This window comes from Pleurodeles waltl, chromosome 2_1 (assembly GCF_031143425.1).
Source record: "Pleurodeles waltl isolate 20211129_DDA chromosome 2_1, aPleWal1.hap1.20221129, whole genome shotgun sequence".
Taxonomy (NCBI): domain Eukaryota; kingdom Metazoa; phylum Chordata; class Amphibia; order Caudata; family Salamandridae; genus Pleurodeles; species Pleurodeles waltl.
In genome coordinates, this window is record NC_090438.1 from 40,221,563 (window position 1) to 40,236,721 (window position 15,159).

Genomic DNA, 15,159 nt, shown 5'->3' on the forward strand with positions numbered 1-15,159 from the left:
CACAAACACCTCAACCCACATCTATTGTCTGTGCTAGGCCTCCGGTTCCTCCTTGCACTTTAGGGTTACACAAGCTAGGACACCCAAAAACCACCCTTTACTTCCCTCTGCGGAGACTCCTGCCTAACCACACATCGATGTCTCTGTACGTGCACAGCACTGCATCTCTAACTTCGGGCATTGTGTACCTCACCCCACGCAAGGTACTGAGCAAGGTACTCCGCAGGTTACAGACGTGAGCCGTGGGTGGCAGATTTAGCCTCTCGTCCTGAGACCCACTTTCGTAATGAGTATGCCTCAAGTACTCGGTTAATAAGTACTTGGGTAATAAGTATACCTTAAGTACTCGGTTAATATGTATTTGGGTAATAAGTATACCTTAAGTACATGGTTATAAAGTACACCTTTGATTACTTGGTTAATAAGTATACCTTAGGTGCCTGGGTAATACGTATACCTTAGGTGCCTGGGTAATACGTATACCTTAGGTGCCTGGGTAATACGTATACCTTAGGTGCCTGGGTAATACGTATACCTTAGGTGCCTGGGTAATACGTATACCTTAGGTGCCTGGGTAATACGTATACCTTAGGTGCCTGGGTAATACGTATACCTTAGGTGCCTGGGTAATACGTATACCTTAGGTGCCTGGGTAATACGTATACCTTAGGTGCCTGGGTAATAAGTATACCTTAGGTGCCTGGGTAATAAGTATACCTTAGGTGCCTGGGTAATAAGTATACCTTAGGTCCCTGGGTAATAAGTACACCTTAGGTCCCTGGGTAATAAGTACACCTTAGGTCCCTGGGTAATAAGTACACCTTAGGTCCCTGGGTAATAAGTACACCTTAGGTCCCTGGGTAATAAGTACACCTTAGGTCCCTGGGTAATAAGTACACCGTAGGTCCCTGGGTAATAAGTACACCGTAGGTCCCTGGGTAATAAGTACACCTTAGGTCCCTGGGTAATAAGTACACCTTAGGTCCCTGGGTAATAAGTACACCTTAAAGTACTCGAGTAATAAGTATATTTCAAGTACTCGAGTAATAAGTATACCTTAAAGACTTGGTTGAGAAGTACACTTTTCAGTAGGTGGGTAATGAGTATACCGTCCCTGGGTAACAAGTATACCTTAGGTCCCTGGGTAATAAGTACATATTTAACTACTTGAGTAATAAGTATACCTTAAAGACTTGGTTAATAAATAGGCTTTTCAGTAGGTGGGTAATGAGTATATCTTAAACAGTTAGTTAATACATACACCTTTGAGTACTTGGGTAATAAGTATACCTTAAGTCCCTGGGTATTCAGTATACCTTATGTACTTGGTTAACAAGTATATATTTGCGTACTTGAGCAATAAATATACTTCAGTACTCGGGTAATAAGTACACCTTTTAGTAGGTGGGTAATGAGTATATCTTAAAGACTCAGTTGATACATATACCTTTGAGTACTTTGGTAATGAGTTTACCTTAAAGACTCAGTTAATAATTACACCTTAAATACTTGTGTAGTAAGTATACCCTAATGACTCGGTTAATTAGTGCACCTTTGAGTACTTTGGTCATAAGTAAACCTTAAGTCCTTGGATATTAAGTATACCTTAAGTACTTGATTAGTAAGTACATCTTTAAGTAGTTGAGTAATAATAAGTATACCTCACGTAGTCGGGTATAAGTAGACCTTTGATTACTTGGGTAATTGTATACCTTAAAGACTCACTTAATAAGTACTCCATTATTTACTTGAGTAATAAGTATACCTTAATGACTCGGATAATAAGTACACTGGTAAGTACTTGGGTAATAAGTATGCACTTGGTTAATAAGTACAACTTTGAGTACTTGGGTAATGAGTATACTTTATGTTCTCTGTTAATACGTACACCTTTGAGTACTTGCTGAAAAGTCCATCTTTTATTGAAAAGACAGTTCAGGTGAGAGTAGGCGCTATGCATCAACTGACTGGGTTATGGCAGGTAAGAGTCCAGGTTACATGCGGGACCCACTTCTACTCTTTGGGGCTGGTAGATGCAGGAGCCGAGTCTAGGGTAAGAGGCGTATGTTCGGGTGTATTGCGCCTTCACCCCTTTGGGCCTCTTTGTACAAATATGTCCAAAGGGGCAAAGAAAATGTATCACATAGCTCCTTCCGAAATGAAGGAAGCAAGAGGGGTATACAAATAATGTGGGGGTGACATCAGTGAGGGAGAACGCGTGAATCATTTAGTGTCACTAAAGAAGTCTGTTGGCTTGGAAAAGGTCCCAGAGTTTTCCGTGTCCTGGTCGCAGATCTCGCTTCTGAAAGGATATAGAAAAGTTCATCTATTCATTCGTGTATCTGAAACCAAAGTCAAGGTGGAGAGCGCATTTCAATTAAAAATATATATTTATTTAAGCCAAATGTCTCTTAAACAATAATGACACAGAATTCAGAAGATGCATATAAATTCATACTCTTCAACATTTTAAATCATTAAAAATCTTACCAGTGCACAGGTAACGTGCATATATATTGCATTAAAACTACACATTTCACAGCAGACGTTCTTGATCTTTTGTAAGGATGGGCTTTGAATACTCGCGTCGCAAGGTTAAAAACATTGCAACAGCAGCATTTGTGCAGTGCTTTTGTAAGTCACAACTTCAAAGCCCACCCGAAATCTTAAAAGAATTTATACTTGCCGGTTGTGCATCCGTTGAGTTCCGGAGTAGCGTACTACTCGCCGAAAAGCGCTTCAACGCCTCGTCAGGGGTAGTAAGCGCTATATAAATACTATTACAATACAGAGGGTGTTACTCAACTCTAAATGTTATTATTGTTCCACGCGTACACTGGCTCGGGAGAGAATGCACATACGAAAATGAAGTTGCTTTCCTGTGATTCACGCAAACGCTTGGCTGAATATACTTAAATACCTTCCATCTTTCGACCGCCAAACCTGTCACTTCTCTTTTTAACAAGCCTATGGGGAGAGCAGTATTAAAATAGTTCATCTTTGATAAAAATCCCCGTATCCAATTGCTGTTCTCCTAACTCCTTTGCCCAGCTAAGCTCACCTATGATGGTTTCATCTTTACAAAGAGTGGTGACTTTTGGTTGATCTGACACTAGCAATTTATTCCAAAATCTCAGTGTTCGTCCTCGGACAATGGACGATCACGATTCCGCATCAGTTTCCTCTCTCATAGCTGGAAGCCCTGGCCACCCTAGCAATGGTGGACGCACAAGCCCTGTCCAGCCTGGCAATGGTGGACGCACAAGTCCTGTCCAGCCTAGCGATGGTGGACGCGCAAGTCCTGTCGAGCCTAGCGATGGTGGACGCGCAAGCCCTGTCGAGCCTAGCGATGGTGGGCGCGCAAGCCCTGTCGAGCCTAGCGATGGTGGGCGCGCAAGCCCTGTCGAGCCTACAATCCCTGTCGAGCCTAGCGATGGTGGGCGCACAATCCCTGTCGAGCCTAGCGATGGTGGACGCACAAGCGCTGTCCAGCCTAGAGATGGTGGACGCACAAGCGCTGTCCAGCCTAGCGATGGTGGGTGCACAAGCCTTGTCCAGCCAAGCAATGGTGGGTGCAAAAAAGCCCTGTCCAGTCAAGTGAAGAGTGGATGCACAAGCCCTTGTCCAGTCAAGTGGTGGTGGGCGCACAAGCCCTTGTCCAGTCAAGTGGTGGTGGGCGCACAAGCCCTTGTCCAGTCAAGTGGTGGTGGGCGCACAAGCCCTTGTCCAGTCAAGTGGTGGTGGGCGCACAAGCCCTTGTCCAGTCAAGTGGTGGTGGGCGCAAAAGCCCTTGTCCAGTCAAGCGGTGGTGGGCGCAAAAGCCCTTGTCCAGTCAAGCGGTGGTGGGTGCAAAAGCCCTTGTCCAGTCAAGTGGTGGTGGGCGCGCAAGCCCCTGGTCCAGTCAAGTGATGGTGGGCGCACAAGCCCTTGTCCAGACTAGCGATGGTGGGCGCACAAGCCCTTGTCCAGACTAGCGATGGTGGGCGCACAAGCCCTTGTCCAGACTAGCGATGGTGGGCGCACAAGCCCTTGTCCAGACTAGCGATGGTGGGCGCACAAGCCCTTGTCCAGACTAGCGATGGTGGGCGCACAAGCCCTTGTCCAGACTAGCAATGGTGGACGCACAAGCCCTGTCCAGCCAGGCGATGGTGGACGCACAAGCCTGTCCAGCCAAGCGATGGTGGGTGCAGAAAGCCCTGTCCAGCCAAGCGATGGTGGACGCACAACCCCTCGTCCAGTCAAGCTGTGGTGGGCACACAAGCCCTGTCTAAAGGCAGAGAGACTATGAACTGTTGCAGGGACTTAGTCAAGAAGGTTATTACATCTCAGATAAGTCGTTTCGTCTTGAATGGGCAGACATTCCAGTGCATCGTGACTGTCAGGGAGGGCACTGGTGAACCATTCCAAAACAAGACTTGAATGAAAAGCAAGGTGTATCTGTGGCAGTAGATTGCACGGTTGGTGAATCACCAACGAGCTGCAAGCCGATGATTTCAGATGTCACTCTTTCCTTCTCTGGCTTCGTGTTGAGGAATGGGGAACCTTGCTGTATCATCATACATTCTGTTAAAGAGTCCACCCAGTTGCACACATTCTGCTCATGACCTTACAGACCGGGGACCGACGTGGAAGCCTGCCTATACCTTTTCCTTTAGCCATGGAAAACATTTATTCCTGAGGGCACATGGATCATCACTCATTTCTAATTTAGACACTTTAGTGATCACAATGTTTATTATATCATTTGCTTTCGTCCAGATGTATTTATCTTCTATCTGCTGCACAAACCCTGTCCAGCCAAGCAATGGTGGGTGCAAAAAAGCCCTGTCCAGTCAAGTGAAGAGTGGATGCACAAGCCCTTGTCCAGTCAAGTGGTGGTGGGCGCACAAGCCCTTGTCCAGTCAAGTGGTGGTGGGCGCACAAGTGGTGGGCGCACAAGCCCTTGTCCAGTCAAGTGGTGGTAGGCGCACAAGCCCTTGTCCAGTCAAGTGGTGGTGGGCGCACAAGCCCTTGTCCAGTCAAGTGGTGGTGGGCGCACAAGCCCTTGTCCAGTCAAGTGGTGGTGGGCGCACAAGCCCTTGTCCAGTCAAGTGGTGGTGGGCGCACAAGCCCTTGTCCAGTCAAGTGGTGGTGGGCGCACAAGCCCTTGTCCAGTCAAGTGGTGGTGGGCGCAAAAGCCCTTGTCCAGTCAAGTGGTGGTGGGTGCAAAAGCCCTTGTCCAGTCAAGTGGTGGTGGGCGCGCAAGCCCCTGGTCCAGTCAAGCGATGGTGGGCGCACAAGCCCTTGTCCAGACTAGCGAAGGTGGACGCACAAGCCCTTGTCCAGACTAGCGAAGGTGGACGCACAAGCCCTTGTCCAGACTAGCGAAGGTGGACGCACAAGCCCTTGTCCAGACTAGCGCTGGTGGGCGCACAAGCCCTTGTCCAGACTAGCGCTGGTGGGCGCACAAGCCCTTGTCCAGACTAGCGCTGGTGGGCGCACAAGCCCTTGTCCAGACTAGCGCTGGTGGGCGCACAAGCCCTTGTCCAGACTAGCGATGGTGGACGCACAAGCCCTGTCCAGCCAGGCGATGGTGGACGCACAAGCCCTGTCCAGCCAGGCGATGGTGGACGCACAAGCCTGTCCAGCCAAGCGATGGTGGGTGCAGAAAGCCCTGTCCAGCCAAGCGATGGTGGACGCACAACCCCTCGTCCAGTCAAGCTGTGGTGGGCACACAAGCCCTGTCTAAAGGCAGAGAGACTATGAACTGTTGCAGGGACTTAGTCCAGAAGGTTATTACATCTCAGATAAGTAGTTTCGTCTTGAATGGGCAGACATTCCAGTGCATCGTGACTGTCAGGGAGGGCACTGGCGAACCATTCCAAAACAAGACTTGAATGAAAAGCAAGGTGTATTTGTGGCAGTAGATTGCACGGTTGGTGAATCACCAAGGAGCTGCAAGCCGATGATTTCAGAGGTCACTCTTTCCTTCTCTGGCTTCGTGTTGAGGAATGGGGAACCTTGCTGTATCATCATACATTCTGTTAAAGAGTCCACCCAGTTGCACACATTCTGCTCATGACCTTACAGACCTGGGACCGACGAGGAAGCCTGCCTATACCTTTTCCTTTAGCCATGGAAAACATTTGTTCCTGAGGGCACATGGATCATCACTCATTTCTAATTTAGACACTTTAGTGATCACAATGTTTATTATATCATTTGCTTTCGTCCAGATGTATTTATCTTATATCTGCTGCATAAACAATTTAAGTTACAAAAAGGTCCTTCGATGGCAGCTGGGAAATTCTGCGTTCTTTGGTCGCTCATGTTCAATGTGGTTGTTTTTGTCTTGGGGCCCCTCCCTTCCCAGTCGTGGTCCTAGTTTTGGATTTGAGATTTGGGTTGCAGTTAAGCAATGTTTGAGTGGTGCTGTCATGGAGGATGGGTTGGAAGATAAGAAGGATGGACGTGGACAAGTGGCAGCAGAGTGGACCTTTTGAAGACCGGTCCCACTTCTGTGGTTATCGTCTGTTCATTGAGACCTGGAATTGATCTGTGGCAACAGGTTGTGTTTGTGGCTCTTGTCAGGATGTTTCTTGATTAGGATTTGTATTTTCGAGGCCTGGTGACGTTCTCTGATGGTGGGTTGCATTATTTCCATTTTCAGACTTCCCATGCTCGCTGGCTCTTCTCTTTGTCAGTCAGGAATGCCCAACACTATGCTCATGGCCACATGGATCCCTGCTTTGCTTTATCAAGAGCGATTCTGGATTTTTAATAATTTTTATGGTAACTATAACAGACAATTGCATGGTTTTGCTTCTAGAATCTTAGCTTTCTCTCTTCTTGTTCCTCTGTTTTAGTGGCAGTGATTGTGTATAAACTGTTGCTTTGTGTTTGAGTTTTATTTTAATAGGCCTCACCTTCTAAGCCTTTGATTCTGGTTCTCAAATGTTAGCGCGGTGGTAGCTCCAGCATCAAGAAATACCCGGTGATGGAGTATTGGCTGAATTATGATCATCAGATGACACTAAAAGAACCTGGGGTTTGTGCTCATTTCATCCTTATCTGACTCATTTGTTTTCTAATTCAGAACAGGTTTTCCTGAAATGGATTTTGAATGACTTGGCTGGTGAGGGTCAAGCTTGGAACCTCTGAGTATTGGCCTGTCTGACCATATGATGGCTTTTGTGAGATTGACTGCTAGGAGAGACCATATCTTCTCCGCCGGTGGTGACCCCAGTCTCAGCCAGCCTACTCAATACCACTTTGACTCCGAGTCAGTGAATGTTTGGAGCTGCACTGCAGCAACTGCCAGGCAGTGACACCAGTCTCATCAGATGCGACCTTTACCGCTTCCATATCATGGGTACCGGTGTCTTGGAAAGGGACATAGCTTCAACTGTCTCTTTTTTCCCCAAACACAATCTCACATGAGCAATAGTAAAAAATGTGAAAATGTCATCTTTCCCATCTCCCAGGTGTGAGTAACCTCCCTGTTCAGTAGATCTGAAGTGGTCTCTCGTCAGGTGGCCGTCGCTCACCCAGTACAGAGATCCCATGTTGTAACATATGCCTGGTGTGAACACCTCTGCCAGTCTTAACATCTCTATGTGCCTCTTTTCCGGTGCGAGAACTTCAGAGCAGACACCAGATCTGGATCTGACCCCTTTCTGATGGAAGTATTTCACTTAGCCCAGCTGACGCCTCAGATTAGCAGACCTCCAGCTGTCCCTTACCAGGTGCGAGAAGATCACCACGTTCATAGGTGTACATCCTTACGCTTGCCTGGTGTGAGTGGCTCACTAGCTTCAGAGGAGAGACGTCTCGGCCTGTGCGAGTTTTGTTTCTCCAGCCTGGAGATCTCGGGCTGTCTCAGCTGTGAGCATCTCATTCAGTGTATAGGTCTGCAGATGTCTCAAGAGCCAAGTTTGAGTAGCGGGTATAGTTCAGGAATGTTAAGTTACCCCATGTCTAGTGTGAGTGACATGACTCACGCAGTCCATAGATCTCAAGTTGCTTCAATGCTGGAGAAATCAGACTATGCCTTGTGAGGTATGAATGAGACATCTGGTCAGACATCACAGGCTGTACCAGCTAGGGCCTGAGCAGGTCCTACAGGTGGGATATCTCATGCTGTCTCATGGCCAGTGTGACCACTCGCCCAGTGCATAGATCTCAAGCTGCATCAAGGCGGGAGATGTCAGACTGTGCGTTGTAAGGTATGAATGAACCATCTGGTGAACTAGGGCCTGAGCAGGTCCTGCAGGTGGGATATCTCATGCTGTCTCATGGCCGGTGTGAGCCTCGGAAATCTCCCGTGGTCTGTGGACAGGTGTGTGTTGCTCTTCAGCCCAGGTGTCTGAAGTTGTCCCTTGTCGGGGGTGAGCAGCTGGGTCAGATCGGGGCTTCCTTTGCCTTCTGGTGCCCGCAGGCCTACAGTGAGAGTGGAAACCCGAGCATGAAGTCATGGGATGAAGAGACCGGGCGAAGCGCACCCTTGGCACGCCTCCTTCGGTCGCTGCCCCGTCCCATGGGATGTCAATCCCTGGTCCTGGCTTCGCAGCCAGCAGTACCTTGCATGTTGGCACAGCACTGGTAGTGTTGAGATTGTGAGTGTACGGTGCGTATTGCCCGTGAACCAGGAGTGGCGGGGGTACCGGGCATGGACCCGCCTGGCAGATGCCCCCTCCACCGCCCTCTCGGGGGTTTGATCTCCTTCCCCTGCTTGGGGTTTGGTTTGGAAATGTCTGCGGACTGTTTTACGGTCACCCCGGGCTTCCCTGCAGCGAGCGCCGAACCCGCTGAGCTGTGCGCCTGCTCATGGAAGCAGCAGGACACCGACAAGCCGTCGGCGCATTTTTCTGCCGGTTTTAGCGCCTTAAGCGCCTGCCTTCTCTTTACCCGCTTACCTTTCCCTTGATCCAAGATATCTGAAACATAAATGTCCAATGTTTTCGTTGACGTGGCGCTGAAATAATGTCTGCCGTTTCTAAACACGCTCGCCACCCCCGGTGATGTGGGAGATGAACCAGCAAGCACAGTTGCATATTGGTGTGCACAAGATCACACATCGCGGGGTAAGTCCAGCCGCCCCAGATCCACTGATGGCAGTGTTGCCACCGGACCACAGTTTCCCCATGAATGAATGAGTAGATGGACGTTCTCATGGGTGCGCTGCACCGCGTCACTTCCTTCTTGGCTAGCGTTCTATATGCGCCGAGAAGTCCTTAAAGTTGGGCGTCGAGTGCCTTTCTGAAGGTTGGTGGTTGCTTTCGGTGCAGTAAAGTGATTTAGTGAGTTTCCCTCCAGCGGCCTCTGCACGGCGGTGATTAGACATTAAATGCACTGTTGTTGCGCTTTGTAGCTGTTGGTTGGCGAGGTGCTCCTTCTAGGCGCTTTGGCCCCCATCCCTGCCTTCTCCCTTTGTCCTGGGGTCCTCAGCCCTCGCTCCCCTATCACTGCCAATCAAAGTTGTTTTTCTCCAGTGGAGGCTGCAGTGCCCGGGCTGGCCACCGGAGGGCGCTGCACCTTGTTTACTGCAGCCTGGAGAACAATGGGCTCCTTCTGCAGGATCCTGGTGGGGTGGGGTGGGGGCGGTGCACGGGGTTGTTTTTCACTTCTTGGGCTCTGTTTTGCATGCTGTGTATATTATCCTGACCCTGCCGGTGTCCTGCCTCCCTTGCTGGATTCTTGCACACGGCTCCCTCGGCGTGGGGAGGGGGCAGTGTTAAACGACGCCCCCCCCCCCCCCCATCCTTAGCTCATTTGGGGGTATGTTGCAGCTGCGCCTTTCTGCTCGTTTCCTGGGCCCCCATCGGATCGTATACAGTTGGAACAGATATTTTTAAAATATCGTTTTAATCCATTCAAAAGTTTATGATTCATGTTTAATCAGCTCACGACCGCCGCCCGCTAACCCCCTCTATCACTTACTGCCCCAGGACTCTACGGGCAACAACCGCCTTTTCTTTGTTGGCTTTCTCCCCTGATGGTGACTAAAACATTTATAAAAAAAAAAAAAAACCTCACCGGACATTTGCCGCATATTTATTTTTTCAGACTATTTACTGTGCACCGGCTACTTACCGCACCTTAGCAAAGAGCACCCCCGCAGATAAACAAGGAGCCCAAGGGAGCCCTGCCAGTTTTTACATGCTGCTGTTTAATGCTCCTCTTGGGACGCTGCGTGTTCTAAGTCAGGGGTCTTCAAACTGGGGGGCCTCAAGTGATCCCAGGGGGCGCCAGGCTCTGGCCAAAAGAAGCATTATACAAATAACGGGGCTTTATTTTAAGAAGAAACCTGTTACTGCCTTTTAAAAAGGTAGTGGTACTTAACTACAATTTTGAAGTGAAATAAGTCTAGACACTGCCATCTTTATAAAATAATTTTGAAAAATTCTGAGGAGGGCCCAATGAGTTTTATTTTTTAACTAGGGGGGGGGCACAGCATTAAAACGTTTGAAGACCACTGCTCTAAGTGGATGTACATGGCCTCTTTTTGGGAGACCTCTGAGGGACCCCCACAAACAGACTTTTCTCCTGCTGTTTTACACAGTGGTACTCCTTTTGTTAACTCTGGGAAGGAGAAAGGCGGAGTGAATTGGCAGGATTGTGCCCTTTCTCCTTCTGATGACAAAATACACCTCTGTAGCAGGCACACAAACCCACTGAGCGAGCGTGGTGATTGTTCCCCTGTAACAGACAAGTTTTCCCAAGTAGGCCAAGTTTAGGACATTGTATTTTGTCAAGAGCTTGACAGATAAGGGTTAATTGTTACCTTCTTTCATTCCCAATGTTTGCATGTGTGTTAGGGACCTCGGCAGTGCTAGAACCATGTTGGGGATATTTCAGTTATATCACTTTTTCTTCGGTATTTTCAGAGCATGTTCATTAGTTTAACAGAGATTTGAGTCTCCATGGCTTTGTTTTCTTGTTTGGAATATTGTCTCTCCCACAGCTCCAGGGAAGTGATTGTCTTGGTAGCTTTTTGTCCATCCCAGGGACACTCCGTCCTACGTCTCCGTAGAAGCTTCCTGCCCATTTCAGGGAGGTTTACGGTCTGCGGCAGCATGGGATAGAGGGAATTGAGGGAGAGCTAGGATGAGGTCACTGGCTGATTCCAGAGGTTCCACTGTATATGAGATACCTGATTCTGCACACTGCCAGGAGATCCTACAGTAGAAAGATCCCTGATCAGACATACACACACAGGCTAGGCAGGATGGTGCCACTGAAGAGAGGTGCCTGCCCCTCTCACTGTGGCTGGTCCAGGAGATCCCATTGCAGAGAGATGCCTGATACATTTACTGCCTGGACAAGATCTGCCCCCCTCACTGGCTGATCGAGTAGACCCTACTGCAGAGAGAGAAATGCCTAATCCATTCACTGCCTAGACCAGAAGGTCCAACTGCAGATATGCACTTGATGCATTCAATGACTAGACCAGATGCTCCCACTGCAAACATGCACCTGATCATTCACTGCATAGACCAGATGGTCCTACTGCAGAGATACACCTGATCCATTCACTGCCTAAACCGGATGTTCCCGCTGCAGACATGCATCCATTCACTGCCTAGACCAGATGGTCCCACTGCAGACATGCACCAGATCCATACACTTCCTAGACCAGAAGGTCGCACTGCAGAGATGTGCCTGATCCATTCACTGCCTAGATCAGATAGTCTCACTGCAGAGATATGCCTGATCCATTTACTGCCACAACCAGATGGTCCAACTGCAGGCATGATCCATTCATTGCCACAACCAGATGGTCCCACTCTAGACGTGCACCTGATCCATTCACTGCCTAGACCAGTTGGTGCCACTGCAGACATGCACCTGGTCCTTTCACTTTCTAGACCACATGGTCCCACTGCAGTGAGAGGTCTGATCCATTCACTGCCTAGACCAGATGGTGCCACTGAAGAGAGGTGCTTGGTCTCTACACTGGCTGATCCAGGAGACTCTACTGCAGAGATAGAGAGATGCCTGATCCGTTCAATGGCTAGACTAGATGGCCCCCACTGCAGAGATATGCCTCGTCCCGTGCAATGCCTGAACTAGGAGATCCCATTGCAGAGATGCCTGATCGATATACTAGCTGGAGCAGACCTCGCACTACACAGAGATGGATTAATCATACTCTGTTTAGAGCAGGAGTACTCTGTGGAGAGAATTGCCTGGTCACCCATACACTGGCAAGACCTGTGAAGAGTGGTGCTTGATCCCAAATTCACTGACTGCACCAGGAGGTCCCACAGCAAAGGGGTGCCTTATCTACACAATTAATGGACCTGGAGTTTCCACTGCACAGAGAGGCGAACTTTCGCACACTGGATGGTCCAGGAGATCCCACTACGGAGAGAGGCCTTATTCATACAGTGGCTGCTCTAATGCGTGCAGACCTCACTCACCCCAAGCACAGCACCGATCCTGGATTGGCATTCTATTCTTAATGCTGTTACTTTTTCACATGTTGTTTATTTGCAGATTACAAGAGAGACTCATTCATAGCACTACCTAATGAGCCAGGGCATTTGTGCTTCTCTTGCTCACCTTTATTCTGGGTTCTCACTGACTCGCAGCTGCGGTTTGTGTAGGACTTACTTTGATGGTACTGGAATCTATAAACTATTACAGAGGGTTTGTGAAGGTGGTCCAGATGTGTGTAAAATGTGGATTGCTGGTTCAGCTTCCTTGGAGGCTGCTTGGCCTTTCACCCTTCATGGTTTGATTTTGCTTTCAACCCTTTCAGATCGTGGTTTGCCCAATGCAAATCCACATGTTTGCATTATTTTATCTCCCAATAGTATTCATTGTGAGAGCTTTTTGGATACTGTTTAACTAGCTTTGGCGTAGTGAGTGATCACTCTAATGATCTTTACTGGATCCTTTTATTGAACACACCTTCCAGATCCTAAACCAGATAGTCCACAAGCAGAGCAGCTTTGTAGTCAGGAGTCAGTGTCTTTCAATATTTTTAAGCTATAGGTACGCTGCCTGTCAGTAGAGTTGAGCCGTCGGCATGCAGCCTGTCACTGGGGTTGAGCCGTCGGCATGCAGCCTGTCACTGGGGTTGAGCCGTCGGCATTCAGCCTGTCGCTGGGGTTGAGCCGTCGGCATGCAGGCTGTCGCTGGTGTTGAGCCGTCGGCATGCAGCCTGTCGCTGGGGTTGAGCTGCCGGCATGCAGCCGGTCGCTGGGGTTGAGCTGCCGGCATGCAGCCGGTCGCTGGGGTTGAGCTGCCGGCATGCAGCCGGTCGCTGGGGTTGAGCTGCCGGCATGCAGCCGGTCGCTGGGGTTGAGCTGCCGGCATGCAGCCTGTCGCTGGGGTTGAGCTGCCGGCATGCAGCCTGTCGCTGGGGTTGAGCTGCCGGCATGCAGCCTGTCGCTGGGGTTGAGCTGCCGGCATGCAGCCTGTCGCTGGGGTTGAGCTGCCGGCATGCAGCCTGTCGCTGGGGTTGAGCTGCCGGCATGCAGCCTGTCGCTGGGGTTGAGCTGCCGGCATGCAGCCTGTCGCTGGGGTTGAGCCGTCGGCATGCAGGCTGTCGCTGGGGTTGAGCCGTCGGCATACAGGCTGTCGCTGGTGTTGAGCCGTCGGCATGCAGCCTGTCGCTGGTGTTGAGCCGTCGGCATGCAGCCTGTCGCTGGGGTTGAGCCGCCGGCATGCAGCCGGTCGCTGGGGTTGATGCCGGCATGCAGCCGGTCGCTGGGGTTGAGCTGCCGGCATGCAGCCTGTCGCTGGGGTTGAGCTGCCGGCATGCAGCCTGTCGCTGGGGTTGAGCTGCCGGCATGCAGCCTGTCGCTGGGGTTGAGCTGCCGGCATGCAGCCTGTCGCTGGGGTTGAGCCGCCGGCACGCAGGCTGTCGCTGGGGTTGAGCCGCCGGCACGCAGGCTGTCGCTGGGGTTGAGCCGTCGGCACGCAGGCTGTCGCTGGGGTTGAGCTCCCCGGCACGCAGGCTGTCGCTGGGGTTGAGCTCCCCGGCACGCAGCCTGTCGCTGGGGTTGAGCCCCCCGGCACGCAGCCTGTCGCTGGGGTTGAGCCCCCCCGGCACGCAGCCTGTCGCTGGGGTTGAGCCCCCCCGGCACGCAGCCTGTCGCTGGGGTTGAGCCCCCCGGCACGCAGCCTGTCGCTGGGGTTGAGCCCCCCGGCACGCAGCCTGTCGCTGGGTTTGAGCCCCCCGGCACGCTGCCTGTCGCTGGGGTTGAGCCCCCCCGGCACGCTGCCTGTCGCTGGGGTTGAGCCCCCCCGGCACGCTGCCTGTCGCTGGGGTTGAGCCCCCCCGGCACGCTGCCTGTCGCTGGGGTTGAGCCCCCCCGGCACGCTGCCTGTCGCTGGGGTTGAGCATCTACTCGGATTGGTGGGGATAGAATGGTTCGGATGTTAGCTCCTGTGGTCGCAATAGGCTAGACTGTCTCTGGGTGTCCTCTCCTCTGCAGTTTCTTCCATATGAGGTGTTCTATGTTTTCAGTTCTACTTTCACAGTTCCAGAGGCGTGTTATTCTCTGACTCTGCACTGAAGCTGCAGCGGTTCACTTCTTTTTCCGTCATTTTGTGAACTGCAGAACAGCAAATTTATATCCGGTGCTTTTGCCTCAACAACAGAAGTCCTCACCAGTTTTGCAATTAGTTACTTTTTCTAGCAGGCTTTCAGGTTGTTTCCAACATTTGTTCTCTCCAAAGGACTTCTTTAATGTTTATTCTCATTGCCTCTCCTTGAATGTTTCCATCCTCTATCTGCTGCTTCCCCTGTTCCCTGTTGTTGCTGGAGTTTGCTGGTCAGCTCTTGGAATCTGCCTGCATTCCACCCCGCTTGGGCTTCTGCTGTTGCAGGTGGTTCGTGCTCCCTCAGTACAGACATACTAGTCATCAGTGGCAACTTCCGTTTGGGCTCTGACACTGTTTAACGTCCATACTTTGTAGCCAGGATCCCTAGTCCAACCTAGCAGAATAGAGTACATGCAATGATGGGAGGAGTTGATAAGTTGGGAATCTTGCAACTGCATCAACTTCTGAGCCTTACTTGGGTGAACCCCCCGCTGCGATCTTTAGGAAGCACAGGGACTCCTCGACCCACACACATCACAGATTTTGAACACACTGATGGTGAACTTACCAACACTGCTTAAAGCCCTTGTTGTAGACGCCCCAGCTTGTTCCACTCTATTGAAT

General features: G+C 50.5%; 1 protein-coding gene across 3 annotated transcripts in view; it reads left to right on the plus strand.

The window, feature by feature from the left end:
- LOC138260904 (sestrin-3-like) overlaps nucleotides 1-15,159 on the plus strand; it is a 90,992-nt gene that overhangs the window by 5,116 nt on the left and 70,717 nt on the right. The window contains exon 1 of one of the 3 annotated variants that reach the window (XM_069209412.1): nucleotides 8,551-9,062. The exons of the other annotated variants lie outside the window; for them this stretch is intronic. Within the exon in view, the coding sequence (XP_069065513.1) occupies nucleotides 9,000-9,062 (63 nt within the window). The 5' untranslated portion in view covers nucleotides 8,551-8,999. Of the gene's footprint in view, nucleotides 1-8,550; nucleotides 9,063-15,159 lie in introns of those variants that run through there. 3 annotated transcript variants of the gene reach the window in all.